General features: G+C 35.5%; 1 protein-coding gene across 5 annotated transcripts in view; it reads left to right on the top strand.

Moving 5' to 3' along the window:
• PDS5B (PDS5 cohesin associated factor B) overlaps window positions 1-15802 on the top strand; it is a 101976-nt gene that overhangs the window by 18312 nt on the left and 67862 nt on the right. For 4 of the 5 annotated variants that reach the window (XM_064645496.1, XM_064645498.1, XM_064645494.1 and 1 more), the window contains exons 2-6: window positions 1314-1439; window positions 4855-5058; window positions 9251-9337; window positions 9439-9536; window positions 10608-10734. In XM_064645496.1, the coding sequence (XP_064501566.1) occupies window positions 1332-1439; window positions 4855-5058; window positions 9251-9337; window positions 9439-9536; window positions 10608-10734 (624 nt within the window). In that variant the 5' untranslated portion in view covers window positions 1314-1331. Of the gene's footprint in view, window positions 1-1313; window positions 1440-4854; window positions 5059-6527; window positions 6578-9250; window positions 9338-9438; window positions 9537-10607; window positions 10735-15802 lie in introns of those variants that run through there. The other variant, XM_064645499.1, reaches the window with a different exon arrangement.

The following is a 15802-nucleotide window of genomic DNA, read 5'->3' on the forward strand; positions in this document are numbered from 1 at the left end:
TGGTAAAAGATTAGTGAAGATAAAGCAAAATCTGTAACTTCGGTTGTTGACGTGAACTATGGACTGAAGAATACAAAATATGTTGACATTTTTTGGAGGGGTTGGGTGGACGAATATATTTCAAGTTCCAGTTCTCCTTCAGTGTAGAATGACCTTGGCTTGGGGGCCAGTAAGTTTTAATTATGGCTGTCACGGAACACGATGCTAGCCCATTTCTTCTTGTGGATTCTGGCTGATGCTTATTTTGGATGTTTTAGTTCCGAGAAGTTCGAAGTGTACAGAGATCCTAGTATAGGAGTTCCATACTAAGAAAATGCCTGACTGGGAATTCGCAGTTCAGGATAGTGATGACTGTTAGAAGAGATTCATACCTTAAGATAAATAAATAAAAATATCAAGGCAATGGCAAAGAAATTTGTTTCCTTTGTTACAGTCTTCATTTGTAGCTACCCTGGTACCATCTTTTTCTCTAATCCTACTTGTCCCAACACATCATCTTATTTTTTTTCACCGTTTTTTATATTATTGCTTTTATGTAAGTAAAGCTTTCTGTTCATCTTCCTTCTCTACAACAGTGGAACTTTGCATAACTTAGAATGGATTAGGTGGCAATCTGCATTCGAAACAGTTGAAAGGGATTGAGAAACCAAGTGACTGAGTTCTTTTCTTAGCTGGAATTTAGGAAGAAGATACCCTTGCTTATCTGCAGTCTTTTGCTTGAAAACTTGGCTTTAATAGATAAAGACTTATTTTGTCTGCTCTTTTCCTGTCCCTGCTTTCATTCGCTGTCAGCTGCTTGTCTGGCAGTATTGGTAAATTAAAATTAGTGATGTGTAACACTTCAACAGCACTGCTGTTTAGGCTTTTGGGGAAATTGTGTTTTCCAAACGAGTAAATAGGTCACAAAGTCCACTTCAAATGTCTCTTCTCAGAGAGTTTAAAAATCCAATCTGGCTAGGATTTATTATTACCAAGTGGTGGAAACAGATCATACTATATGACAAGATTATTTGTTGCATCTCTTGTGAAGATCAAATACATTCAGGAATGAGGAGTTTTAGCTTTTTTCTGTTGTATTCTTCTTGAAATTTTATTGTGTCATAGGACAATCTACCTGGATATCAAAACCATTGCTGTTCGCCACACTATAAATTACTGAAACCAATGAAAATCTTTTGTCTGATTTTGGTTTTTTTTTCATTTGTATGTGCTTTGTCAGTATATTTCTAGTTGGATTTTGTTTGTCAAAGTGAGATGGATAAGGTAAACATGAACTAGCTAAACAACATTGTCTTCTTAATTTCTTTCCGCAGTTTTAAAACCGTGAAATCATGGCTCATTCAAAGACGAGAGCCAATGATGGAAAAATCACATATCCTCCAGGAGTCAAAGAAATCTCTGATAAAATATCTAAAGAAGAGATGGTGAGAAGGCTAAAGGTTAGTAAGCAAGTAATTGTTTACAGATTAAAGTTTCTTGTGAATGGTGTTCCATGATCCTACTATATGTTATATCTGAAAGGTTTTTGGTTTTTTTCCTTTGGGCTTTCATTTTTCTATGCTTGGAAGGAGGAACTTGTTGGCTGTTGTGCCTTTTTTCCTACCACTTTCCTGAACTGGCTTGTCCAAAGATGTTTAAATGAATTAAAAAATCACTAATAGAAATGAGCTATATTAACTTCAAATACCACTTAAGCTTTATCTCACCTCCTATAATAAGTCAGTACTTTTATTGGTTTTCCAGTATTTTCTTCTCTAAAAGAGAGTCATAATTTTGGAAATAGTTTGGATGCCTCAGAATACTTTCCTTTTATGCCTTTGTACCCTTTGGGTTGATTATAAAGCTCTTTACTCTCATTATTTCAGCCTGTATTGTGGTGAAGGTAGTCTTTGATGATACTATATATTTCTGTCTTGAATTTCTGGACCACGTTATTTGGCCTAACTCTACAGGAAGGTTGGACGTATTTGGGGGCTAATCATTTTACTACAGTTCTTTATCTACCCATGTAATCTCACAAAAAGGCAGGCCTGCAACTTGGGCTTGCCCTGTGAAACAGGAGGGAGCAGATGTAGGAGAGGGAACCTTAAGTATTCTAACAGATGGAAGAGCTTAATTTGGAGTTTGTTTTCTTAAGAAGTTGTTTTAAGTCAGTTGGAACTACTGATAAATGAACAAAACCCAATAAAATCCCAAAACACAAGGATTGCTTCTCCTCTCCTCTCAGTAAACTGTCTATGCTTTGGGATTTGGGCTGATAGACTTTAGTCAGTGTACTGCATCCTATGATGTTGAATAAAAGACAACATTTATAAATTTACATATGAGCGATTGCTAACAGAAGATGTTCTTTATTAGCAGTTGGATATTTTTTTCAGCTTGTGGAAATGCTGCACACAGTTCTTCCTAATACTTTTACCCTATAGTTTAATTTCATTTTTGACCTTGAATGTCTAGTCTCTTCTTTCTTGATTTGTCTCACAGGAGAAGTGTACTTTGTAGGATGTCCTGTATTTCTTTTCAGTTGTTTATTCTGCCTGTGAATTCATCAATGCACAGGCAGGCAGGAAACTGCACAGTGTTTCTTTTATAAAGGATTGGATGAGACAGGCTACACCACAGGTGTATAGACCTAAATATAAACACAGTTGCAGGTGCTAAAGAACAGTAGTTGATAAATAAGTGAACTGTTAGCTTCTTGATTTCTCTGACTGCCAAATTTACATAAGTATTAGGGAAGAAGCACTTTTCTGTGGATTTTGTTTTGATTTACACAAGCAGAAATGCTGCTGTTTGTTGATGACAATATATTTATATAAATACGAATTATTGGGAAATCAGGGAATGAAATGGAAAATATGCGCAGTGAATTTCTATATTAGCATAACTTACCTCAGAAATTTTATGTATTTCTTATTGGCACCTTCTGCAGTTTATAATAGGTTTAGAAAGGAGATAGAAACTAAATAGTTAGTCATGAACTAGCACTGGAGGCAGACAGAAGGTGATAAATACTTAGAAATGATGAATAGTGTGAGAAAAGCATTTTTTCCACGTTTTTTTTTAATACAGAAGAACCAAGTCATCATCTAATGAAACATTAATTTTAGACCAGCAGTCTAAAACTTTTCTAAAGCTTTTCCTTAAGTTTTATATAAGTAAATTCCAAAGCTTATTTACTGTAGAATGATGTAGTAAAAATTGAATGGGTTTAAGAAATATGGGCCACATCTGGAAGATAAAGTTCCAAGAGTATTAATCATGGTGGTCTGGATGTGAGTTCAGGCTCAGGAATCCTCTTGCTTTGCAGGAAGCTGGAAAGCTATGCTAGGAGGACTAGCTTGTTTTCCTGTGTTTCCCTTTAAACACTGTAACAGATTGCTCTGGAGATAAGATTACTGATCTTTGTGCTGATGAGTATGGATGTTCATGTTTGGAAAGAAAGACTGGAGGTTCATTTCTAGAATAGACAAAACCCTTACATGTTGCAAGAACAGTTTGACACCTGAGTATTTATTCATTACTTTGTTAACTGCATATATCTAATTACTTTTCATAGAAATGAAAACAATTCTGATTTGTAAATTAATAGTGTGTAAGAGCACCAGCACTTCAAATGATTCATCTTGTGTCTGGCAGGGATTTCTTGTAATGGAAGTTATATGTCTGCATAAGCTACATATCTTCTGTACCTTTTAGTAAAGGATTCTCATATGCTTGAAAACTTGACAGCTTCTGTGATCCTAATTATGCAGAAGTTCTTTTCTTTTTCAAGTTGGATTTGTTGCTCCCTGACCAGTTATAGTAAATTTTTGGGGGGGAAGAAAAACCCCCAACCAAACAACAAACTATAGCAAAGTAAAATATTTTCAAGTGTTTTAGGATTCTGGGGGCTTGGGTGCATTTTTTTTAAGAACTTCATTGAGGTAATTTTTCTTGGAAAAATATCTCTTCCTGCACTGGTGAAATAGATGGGAGTTTTGACTTTAATTTCAGGATTGTGTAATGTAATCTTTATTACCATTTAGTTAATTTTAAGAAGAGTTGAACTCCTCAAAATAACTCTGCCTCTGTGATTCAAGTAAGGAATTGGAGAGAAGCATAATTACTTTGTTTTTTCAATAAATTTTTCTCCTTCAGACAGTTTTTTAAATACAAGAATTCTCACTTACTAGCAGTTCGTAATTATAGCTTTTCATGCTTTTATTTAGCATGTTAAATATTTGGTGGCCCAGAATCTTTTTTTCTCTTCTTCCATAACTTCATCTACCGGATCCTAATACTACGAGTGGGCATTTTAGTCCTGTTGGACAATATCCATGCTGCTGGGCTGCCTGGATTTATATATGCTTTTGCTGAAAGTGTGAACTCTGCTTCTGGACAGCACAGAGGGATAGACTTGTCCTTAGAGCAGTAATAGAAAACTTGAAATTGAAAGAGAGGAGAAGGAAAAAAAATCATAACTCTGAATAGTTTAGGGAGAAACAAATATTTTGAGTAAAGTTTTGCTGTTTTCTGAATTTTTAAGTGAATAACTGTAACAGTAAATACTATTGTATTTTTTTTAATTGTCCAACTTGCTTATGTGGTTTCTCAAAAAGATCTGGGAAGTCTACAGCTCGGCTTTCAGTAGCTCTACTGAGACTGTATGTTGTTGGGGCAGTTGATAGAGGACTTGACTGGGTCCTTCCTGTACCCTGAAAAATAAGACACTGGTTACTCAGGTAAGTACCACTGCATTGCTGATAATGCTTCTGATAGAAGTTGCACAAAACTAGAAAAGGAACTTTTAGTAAGGACCCTGTTACACAGAGTATTTCATTTTATGTACCAGCGTGTATCTGTCTTATTTAGATGGTTGTGAAAACTTTCATGGATATGGACCAGGACTCTGAAGAAGAAAAGGAGCTCTACCTAAATCTTGCATTACATCTGGCTTCAGATTTTTTCCTCAAACACCCCGATAAGGATGTACGTTTGTTGGTAGCATGCTGTCTTGCTGATATTTTCAGAATTTATGCCCCTGAAGCTCCATACACTTCACCGGATAAACTAAAGGTAAATTAATCTCTTTTTCCACACCAGGTTTTTAAACTGAATGATTAATATAATTGATTATAACTTTTTTTCCCCCTCCCTTTATTTCTGGTTAAACCTAAGCAATTCAAAGTTTTCACTTGATTTTGGGATATGATTGTTTGGTCAAGTCAATTGTTCATGAGATAAAGGGTTATACAGTGCATCTTCCAATAACTTGTAGAGTTTTGGATTTGTATTGAAAATAAATATTTTATTGAACTGTCGTTGGGATTTGCAGGTAGTGGTCTGTTACTTTAGAAATGTTGATATATCTATACCTTGTATCACAATCGCTTGCAACATAGCTAATGTTTCAACTGTGAAAATACCCCAAGTAAACTACCAAGATATGAGTACTTCTATTTTTATAGATAAAGGCTCTATTGAAAGAAAGACAAAGTACTTTTGTACAGAGGATAATGATTTCTGATGTGACTTGGAAAATTCTCCAATTACAAATATCACTGATCCCACTAGATGGAGATGGCTGATAGAGAAATACCAGATTTGAAAAGGCAGTACAGATCTTCCCCATTCGTTTCAGAAAAAAAGAAATTTTAGATTCTTTTGTGGTTTTTTTTTAATTTTTTTTTTTAGTAATCTAACTTTGTTTCCAGCTCTCAAAAGCAAACTCTTTCCCATGCACAGTCAGATTCTAGAGTGATGAAGTGAGTTTTAGAGAAAATCTATAAAAAACAGGTGAAAATAATGCTGAAAAAATGTCTTTTTTTGTCTCCGATTTAAGAGTGCGTGTGGGCTTTTCTGTTTTTTTTTTTTTTTGGTTTGGTCTTTGTTCATTCCACAGCAGGATAAAAAAAAGATGGTTGTGGTGGAAGGTATATCTGTTATCACTTAAGAGGAAATCACTCAATTTCTCATCTAGTGGTTGCACCAGCAGTGCTTCCTAAGTAGGGCAAACAGTTCGGTTTCAACTGTAGTACCTCTTCTGTTAACAGACGTACTGGAGACATACCTTGGGATTTTTGTTAGCTCTGTTTTCAATTCTAAATTAGTGTGTAATCAGAGGTACAACATCTACTTACCTTACTTAAGTCAAATGTTAGCTTTCAACTGGAGTCAAATGTTAGCTTTCTCTGCTGTGCTGTATTTATGTCTGGTTTTCAGGCATCCTGATTTCTACTTCAGTTTTGAGTATGTTATCATTTGCTTGTTAGGCTTAGAGTTTTTGTTTCTCTCTTTCTGAGTTGGACTGAGTTCCTCCTTAGAGTATAAGCATACTACAACAACTCTGAATGGACTAGGAACTTCCACTGCCAGCATTGAGTTCTGTAATCTGTGCAGATTTCAGAATTCAGTTTCTTGATGCTGTTTTCTAAACACATTGTGAGAAATAAAGAAAAGCCAAACAATAGGAACTTTTACCTAGGGCTGTTGAGGTAGGTTTTTTGCAAACCCATTTCCTCTGAACACAGCTTTTGTGGTTGCAGGACAAGCTCTGGTAGAAATGTCGAAGAGTTCCCTCCACTTTATGACAGAGGTAAGAGGAAGAATGCTTCCTCTTGGGTTATATCTTGGCACTGTTTTTACCCAGTATTTAATATCATATCCATACTGCACCTTTGAGTCTTTTTTTCGTATGTTTAGCACCAAAGTTAAAAATGGCAAAGGGGAGTGCTGAAAAGGATTAAATTCTTGAGAGGAGAAAACTTAAACCTTAAGTTTTTGCCCTTACTTCAGACTCCTTGGATCACTTTGTAGCTTACATGTCATGCAAGTGAGATTCTGAGGAAAGGGATCAGAATTTCAGGTTTCTCTCTTTTATGTATATCATCAGTGTAAATCTTACATTCCTTCTGAACATTGAAAGAGCTTTGATTACAGGGATGGGAAATGGCATGAGTAGGCTAAAACCAGAACAGGAGCAGGATTCTGGGATCTGGAAACTTCTAACTTTGAGTCCTCAGTCTGTGGAAAGCCTACAGACCAAATCTAATCTTTTGGTGGGAAGATAATCTAATCACTGATATGTGTCCATTGAAAATTACTTGAACAAAAGGACTGTGCCAGACTGCTGGAATGGAGATGTTTAAGGGTGTATGTGGTAGCAGAACTTCAACACTCTGAATGTATTCTCTGGTGAGAACCATGACTGATGCTTACTGAAGCCCTTATGTGGTTAATGGCCATCTAGACAGCAATCCACAAAAAACATAAAATGTTCTCTCTAAAGTTGAAGTATAAGCAATTTTGGTTTAAGAGTCTGAATTCTAATGTAGACTTGCTTTACGGAGTCTGATGTGAAAACTTATCGTTGTGAAAGTGTTGCAATTTCTTGGCTGCAGCCAAAGTTTATTTTAACCTGTCTTTTGAATTTTTAAATGCATTTCAAATAGTATATTATGTATGCTTAAAAAGGGGAAAAATGTTGGATCGTAATAAGTGAGATATTAAAAATTTAGTGAGTACTTCTGAGTTTGCCTTGCTTTCTTTAAAACAAAATTGGAAAAAATAGTTTAGAAATAAATGATTACTTTTTCAAATGATGCTGTTATTTGAAGTGTTCAAATGTTGGACTTACTGTACATGTATGCGATTCATTACTGTATGTAGTCTATATACAACGCAGTTCTGAGAACTTTACAAAAATCTGGAAAATGAGTAGGGTCTGGGAATCACATTCAGTAGATAAGTGTTCCATACTGAGCTGCAAGATAAGAAGTAAAGATATTTTCTTAAATGAACTGATTGAGATAAAGAACCATCTAGTGTACTAGTTTTCCAGAAGACAGCACTCATTTTGGGTGGGCATTGATGGCTTGCTATTTGTTCAGTCACTAGTTTTTAAGGGAAGAATTCTTCAGATGGGCTTTTGCCTGTGGACTGTGAGTTTGTGAGTGGTTGGAGACCATTAGATGTGCCCTTGGAACTGTGTCATTTGGTTTAATTTCAGCTAAAGAGTCTAGATCGTGTGCTCTGTAAGTGATCTGAAGTGTGAACCAAACAGTGATCCTTCTGATCATCCTTTACACTTCAAAATCACAATCTTGATTCAAATTAAAACATTAATGTAGCTGTTACCTCTGAACTGTGTGCTTGCTGTGCTTTTTTTGCCAAGAGGTGATGATGTCAGGTGTCATTTAATTCTTGTTTTTACCTAGAACCACAGTAAGTGCTCACCTTAATGATTAGGGCTGGATTTTGTGGTTGTAGTATTAGAAGGAAAGGAACCCCATTCTTGTCTTTTGTCTATCTCATTTGTCTTGAGGGGCTGAGGTGAAGTGGTCCTTTTGAAAATGTTATAGAAAAGCTTTATTGACTATTTCTAGTATAGTTTTTTCAGGGTTAACAATAAGGCTTTCATGTGTCTATTTTGGCAACTTTATGCCTTTTGGAACTTATGTGATTTACACCTAGATTCTTAGATGATATATTATAGATACAGCTGAGGCTGTGAACAGTGTTTCTGGTATACGTATTTTTAAATATTTTGATTTTATATAGTAGTTGTGAATTTCCAGCTGTTAATAATCTGAATGTAAAGAAGTGTTTTAAAAAGACACCTTCCTGTGTGTTTCCATTCTGTTCGTAATCGATTATTTGTTCCTTATCAGCTGCTTCAATTTACTTTGTGTGAGACTTTTTCTGAAGGAGTCTTCTGGTGCCGAAAGGTGATAGAGGAAGCCGGAGGAACTTTGCTTATTAGTTTTTGCAAGAGATGTGATCTGTGTCAATATCATGGCGACTGACAAATGCACAAACAATACAGTGTGAACATATAATAACACTTTTAGGAAAGCTGTAATTGCCTACTGCTTTTCCCCCCTTCTTTTGAAACCTGTTACTGTATGAAGTAAAAATGTAAAATCCCTTGTCCTGCTGAATAATAAGTTCTTGACTCCACAGCACGTCAGCCAGTTGCAGCTCTATTTGTCAAGCTGAGTGCTTTTCTTTGGAAAAAGAAAACTTTTGCTTCCTTACTAAAAGATTGCTTTTTAAACCCTTTAAAGAAACATGAAGTATTTTAAAATTACTCCTTGACATTTTCCATGGTGTTTTTGCAGATGATCTTCTTTTGGACAGTGAAATAATGTGTCCGTCACTGCTGTGTATTTTGTAGTGATAAATAATACTAGTAACTTAAAAAAAATATATTTTAATTTTGGAAGTTTAATTGCAGTTGACTAAATAACTATCATTTTTTTCTTTTCAGGATATATTTATGTTTATAACAAGGCAGCTTAAAGGTTTAGAAGATACAAAAAGCCCCCAGTTTAATCGATACTTTTATTTGCTTGAGGTGAGCTACATAACTTATTTCATAATAACTGTTAGATGTAATTTTTCAATGTATTATTTGTATTAACTGCTCCTTTTATTTTTTTTCCTTTTCCAACACAGAACATTGCTTGGGTCAAGTCTTATAACATATGTTTTGAATTAGAAGACAGCAATGAGATTTTTACACAGTTGTACAGAACGCTGTTTTCAGTAATAAAGTAAGTATTGTCACCCCCAATTACAATGTATTGTTTCATGATTGAGGTCAGTTGTTTCTAAGATAGTTGTTTGGTGTGACTTTTAGCATTAATGAGCTTAGTTTTGTTAAACGTAGCAATATAAATACAATAAGCTCTCAGTTTTGCTTGGCATATTTAAAAAAAGCACACTGCAAATAGTCTTTTCCCCCCCAAGACACTTTAATTGTCATTTACTGCCTTTATTTTATTCTATTCTTGAAATTGAATGGTGTGATATGTAATTCTAAGGAATTTAGAGGATTATTGCTGTAAAAACATGAGTCAGAAAGTAGTGGACCCTGAAACACACTGCTAGAGATAGTCTAGTCTGTGCTCCTTGCTCAAACCGGATTAGCTCTAGCAGATTGCCCAGAACTGTAGCCAGCTGGATTTTGAGCATCTCCAAGGATGGAGAGTCCATGCCCCTCTCTGGGCAACCTTGTAGTGCTCAATCACCCTTATATTTAAAAAGTTTCCTGTGTTTAAACAGTATGTTCTGTATTTATCTTGGTGTCCATTGGCTCTTGTTCTGTCATTGGTCACCGAGTGTGTGGTGTCAAGACAATCTTGCCCTTTCTGCCTAACATCAGGTATTTAAACATAATGATGAGTTCCTCCCTAAGTCATCTCTTCTCAAGGCTAAAATAGATGTCAACTCTCTCAGTGCCTCCTTGCATGAGAGCTGCTCTGCTGCCTTAATCATCTTTATGATCGTTTCCTCGGCTGCCTCCAAGATGTACGTGTCCCTCTTGTGCTGGGAAGCCCAAATCTGGGCACAAGCACTCCAGCTGAGTAGAGGGGAGGGATGTGCTAATACACTATCTTTTCATGGTGGGGATGGATACAGTCCTCTTACTCTTACTATAGTACTAAACGAGGAGAGCGTGAAATTAAAGAACATTTTGGAAACTGGTATATACAACTGAGAAACTGAAGTATTTTGACTTCTAAGAAAATTTGTGATTTGCTGAAATCACCACAGGAAGTGCTCTGAGTGGAACTTGTACTTTATATAGATAGTACACTAAGAATTCTTGTTTTTAATTTCAGCAATGGTCATAACCAAAAAGTACACATGCACATGGTTGATCTCATGAGCTCTATCATTTGTGAGGGAGATACTGTGTCGCAGGAACTTCTGGATACAGTGTTAGTTAATCTAGTGCCGGCACATAAGGTAAGTCTTAATAGTGGCTTAAGTTTTGGGGGTTTTTTTGTTTTGTTTTGTAATCATGATTTATTGGATGTATATATTCGGATATGTAGATCTCATTGAGAGAACAGCTGTAGCAAACGTCTTCATAATGTTTAGATTTCTTTTAGCAGGCTATTTTTAATAGTCAGAAAATTCAGTAGAATTTCATTGCTCTGACACGCTGTAAGCAAAGTATCAGTGGTCATAGTAATCTAAAAGGTTTAATGTCATATGAATTTAAACACAGTTTTTTTATATACTCTCATACCAGTAGAACTGGATATAAAAGTTACATATATCCTTTGGAAAGTTGTAATTCCTGTAGTGCTGTATCAACAGCTCAAACTAATGTGGGAGGGAAAAAGTTGTCACAACTGCTGATTTGTAATTGGCTCTTGCATTTCAGAAATGTTGGCTTGGCATTACTGAAAGCACACTGATATGTTTCTGATGCAGCCATAGAATTAACTATGGGGAGAAATGATGGTATCTGAAGAGCCCAAGGGATTGCTGTCTTACCTTAATGAGTAGTGTCTTCTCAAAAAACCAAAAACATCCAATAGATGAACTAAAGGAAGGACTTCAGAACTGTGCTTATGTTGTGATATTTAGATGTTTAAAAATCATGGAAGTCTGACTTCCTAGTTCAGAAAACTATCTGTGTCCTATGAGCCCTCTTAGGCTACAATGTAGAAGATGATTTACAAGATGACTTATACTTATGTTCTGTATGACAAAAAAAGAATCTGGAGAATTATCTAGTAAATGCGTATTTAGCTGCATTTGGACAGTTCTAACAGCTTGCCTTTTTTTTTTTTTAAAGTGTGTTCAGGAAAGTCCTAACTACTTTAGTTTCTGAAAAGTGTAAGGTTAAGAGGATATTAACTGAGAGTTCCTTTGGAATGCCTGCTAGCATGCTTTTACCACAGGTCATCAATTTCAGGAAATAAATAGCACATAAATTATTTTTCTATTGACAATGAAAGATTAAATGCTTAGTATAGATCAGTAATTTTTTTCCCCACTGGAAGTGCTTTAGCTGTGTCCTTCAAGGGGTCTAGTACTTTTATGCCAGGTCCAGACTGAAATTTGTGTGGCTAATATTCAGATTTGTGAAGTAAAGCTTTGGAATACAAGAAACAAAAGCAAAACTATGCAAAACACTTCAGTTTGTGTTTTCTCAGTTATTGTGTCACCTGTGCTTAACTTGATTTAATTGTATTATTTCTATGATTCATGTTTAATAAGTTCATTTTGAGTTGAAGAATTTGCATCCTGTTAAATTGTCTGTAGCATTGAAACAATTCTGTTTTGTAGTTTTTAGGATTTGAAGATATTGACTGAATATTTTAATAGGTTAATATATTTGGGGGGTTGCATTTTCTTCTGCTTTTGTTTTAATTAAAGTATCTCTTTGGATATGATGCTCATTTATAGCTTGCTTTTGAACTGAAATAGTGACATAACTTCATACTGTATCCTGAGTACCTTTTTTCTTCTTCTTTTCATACTAATGGAAAGAAGTTTCTAGTATTTTTCTGTTTCATCTCAAAATCTTCAAATAGTGTTTTTTTTAAAATTTTGGTCCTCTAACTACTTTCTGTTTCTACTGATGTCATGTTGGACAAGTGTAATGAATTCAGAGTTGCGAATTTTTCCACTCGTGTCCACTGAGCACAAAACTAGGAAGACCTTAGGGATAAGGTCCACCATAAAAAAGAACTACGTCTTAGCTGACCTAAACTGTTCAGCTGTACAGGCTGTGGAAAAGGGAAATTGAAAGGCAAGTGTTGGTGTAATGGTCAGTGGGGCATCCCCAGATTTCCTAGGGACCAAAAATACTTTTGATGGAGTAGAAGGAACATAGATCTGTCAGATTGAGAGATTGTTGGAGATAAAACCATTTTGTCTCTAGAAAGTGACACAGGCAAGTGGTGTATTTTAATACAGCCAGAAGGAAGGTTGTGCTTGAGAGGGAATGTGTGGTAGCCTTGTATTGTAGAAAATAGTTATATTGGTAACACGAGACTGAGACTTGAATAGTTTAATCTTTATAATTTATCTAAAGAGTGGTCTGTAAGTATGTATTGGGAACAGAAGGTTCAAGCAGCTCCTGGATGCTAAAGCCCAGTGGCTAAAATTCAACATTAGACAGCTTGATGCAAAAATTATATTAATATTTTTAAGAGATGTAGTAGTTAGTTGAGCAGTTTACCAAAGGTTAATTCAAAGCTGTTATGTCTTAAAACCAAGACTATTTCTTCAAAGAGGAAAAACAGACGTGGTCCTTAGTCCTGAGTAGTAAGTGTAGTAAACAATGGTGCCAGCAGGATGACTACAAAAACTCAGGCATAAAGAGCATATACTGCGCACATGATGTATCATCAAATGTCTGTCTACCATAACTCGTAGTCACTGAAGTAGTCTAAACTACTCTATGTCCCTTGAGTTTGTCATCCATCTCACTTGGCCAGAATAAAAGCCATACTGATGGCTTTTCATTCAGGCCAACCTGAATGAGAGCAGCTGACACTAATATCACAAAAGAGGCACGTTGGAGTGTGCACAGGCTTGCTTGAGTATTACAGCTATCAGATAAGTCAATAGAATGGCAAGCTTTACTTGTCTGATGGTGCGTTCAACTCTTAGTTTTGATGCTGAATTATTTTTTTCCTTTTGTGCCTTCTCTTTTCTTCTTTTCTATAAACTCTGCTAAAATTCTTTTGATGGGGTTATGTTATCAGGGAATGAAATAAAGTGACCTAAACCCAGATAAGACCCAGAAGCAAGGGAGAGTTAGTCAGTATGAAAAGGCAAGAAAAATTAATAGTTTTCCTTTCCCCTTTAATGGTCTTTTTATATTATAAAGCTTTTATGGAAGACCTGCAAACAATTTTGTGTTTGTGCAGTGTGTTAGAAGGCAAATTGTACTTTATTTCCTTGAGTGTTTGCCAGTGTTCCATTTTCAGCCTCAGGAGTACTACAGGGAATCCCACATTGCACATCCCACATGCTTTACATGCTTATGTCTTAGAAGTGATATTGACAATTAAATTCCTAACTGCCTCTACTATAAATTTGCTTAATAATTAGTGTTATCTATCTTGGCAACACTTCAGCTGAGCTTTTCTTTGTCAGCCATCCTTAGAATCCTGTTTACCTTCCTTAGCAGAACTAGAGAATCTGTTAGAACTGTTTTGTCAGGTGCTCTTGGATACTAATTCTGCTGCTGTGCCATTGATAATAAGAATAAAACTGAAGACCTTTTCCAAATTCCAAGAAAATAATATGTTAAAATGTATGTTTTTCAGGAATTTTTGCACTAGATACAGACTTTACATTTGATTTTCCTCCTTGAGTTATAAAATAAGGGCTGGATTGACACTAGCTAGTCGTCTTTTTTAAAGAAAAAATAAGGGACATGCATTTGTTTTCAGTTGCCTCCTTTTCCCCTCATTTAAAGGATGAGTACAAATTATTTCACTCTCACTTGTTCTGGAGAGTATTGTCTATATAAACACAAAAATGTCTGTGCCATTCTGTCAGAGAGGTTACTGCTGCTTCTTGTGTCAAAAAGTAGAAGTTTGTCAAACATTCTAGAGAAAAGCAGGTATGAAAAATAAATTGGTGAAATTGTTAATGTCTTCCAGAAGTGTAAAAAGCTTGAAATACTAGCAATATATACATAAAAATCATGGTAAGAATTGAGACTAAGGAAAGATCTTATGGTTGACCAAGATAGCCTGTATTCCAATTTTATTGCTGGAGGCTTCCTAAGCTTTAAGGAAAAAAAAGTGTTCTCCTGCATTTATTAACTTTATTTTCTGAAAGAAAACCAGAGGTTTTCAGGGGGAAAATCTGTTTTAGATGTTAAATGTAACCTCAGTTATCTTGCAGAAGATCTGTGTTCTGCCTTTTTGTGGGTGGTTCTTTGGTTTGTCCTTATCAATCAATACTTATTTCTGTATTTTTCCTTCAAAATGTAGTAATTACTAATGATTACTTTAAACAGTGTTGCCAGCTGATTGCTTAGTTTCTACCCTGTTCAGAACTCTCAAAAGCTTATGCCCACTGGGTGCCTAAATGCTTTTGGAGGCATCCTAATTAAGATTATTGTCCCCATCATGAGGAGTTTCTTAAATCATTAAAAGATCTTGAAATACATGTTAATTTCCTTTCCAAACTTATAGAAAGATTAAAGGGAGAGTAACATAGAAGAGTTTATCTAAACACAGAGAAGAAATTTATTAAATTGTTATCCTTTTAAAATGTCTCTCTCAGGAGAAGGAAGTTTTAGGTGTTTTTGTGGCTGTTGAATTAGTCAGAAGGATAAGTTTGACATTCTGTAAAAGATCTTTGAACCTACTTGGTAGTGGCCTGGGTTGCTCTTGTTTCATTTCAACTAAGGCAGTGCCACGTTTTCTTGTTTCTTCTTTTATCCTGAGGCTGGAAAATGAGAAGATGACTATATCATGTGCTTTTAAGACTTCTTTGGTATTGTTATTTTCAGAAGGTTGGGCCTCTGGATATTTGAGGGTCGTGACTGTTGGCACAATTAAATCAAGTACGTGAGGCATGAAAAAATAGGTAACTTTCCTTTGCCAGTTGTGCTCTAGACTGTTTTTCCTCTTTGAAGCTTTTTTTGGATAGAATGAGGTGTAATGCGAATACCTTACTCAGCCTTGCAAATATCTACTTCCAGCATTTATCTTGGGAAACATTAAGATCTGAAGTGAACTGATGTGTGAAAGACACAAGCTAAAACTGTAATTAATGTGAATCAAAACAGATCTGCCTTTTGGAACTCTGCTGTGCTAGGTCTGCTGTTTAGACTTGTTTTATATGTAAATTGGATCTTGCTCATGATCCAGAGTTCCCTCTTACCCAGGTGAAGGTAATTTTTTGATGAAGGTAAAGTGTGAAGAAGGATCAGAACAAGAATTGAAAGTGGTGTACATTTCTTGTTATAGATATTTGTGCCTTTTATTTCCTGAGCAGTTACCGCTCTAGCTGAATAACATAAAACAAATGCTATGGGTGGAAATGCCTT

Source organism: Pseudopipra pipra, chromosome 2, assembly GCF_036250125.1.
Source record: "Pseudopipra pipra isolate bDixPip1 chromosome 2, bDixPip1.hap1, whole genome shotgun sequence".
NCBI classification, from domain to species: domain Eukaryota; kingdom Metazoa; phylum Chordata; class Aves; order Passeriformes; family Pipridae; genus Pseudopipra; species Pseudopipra pipra.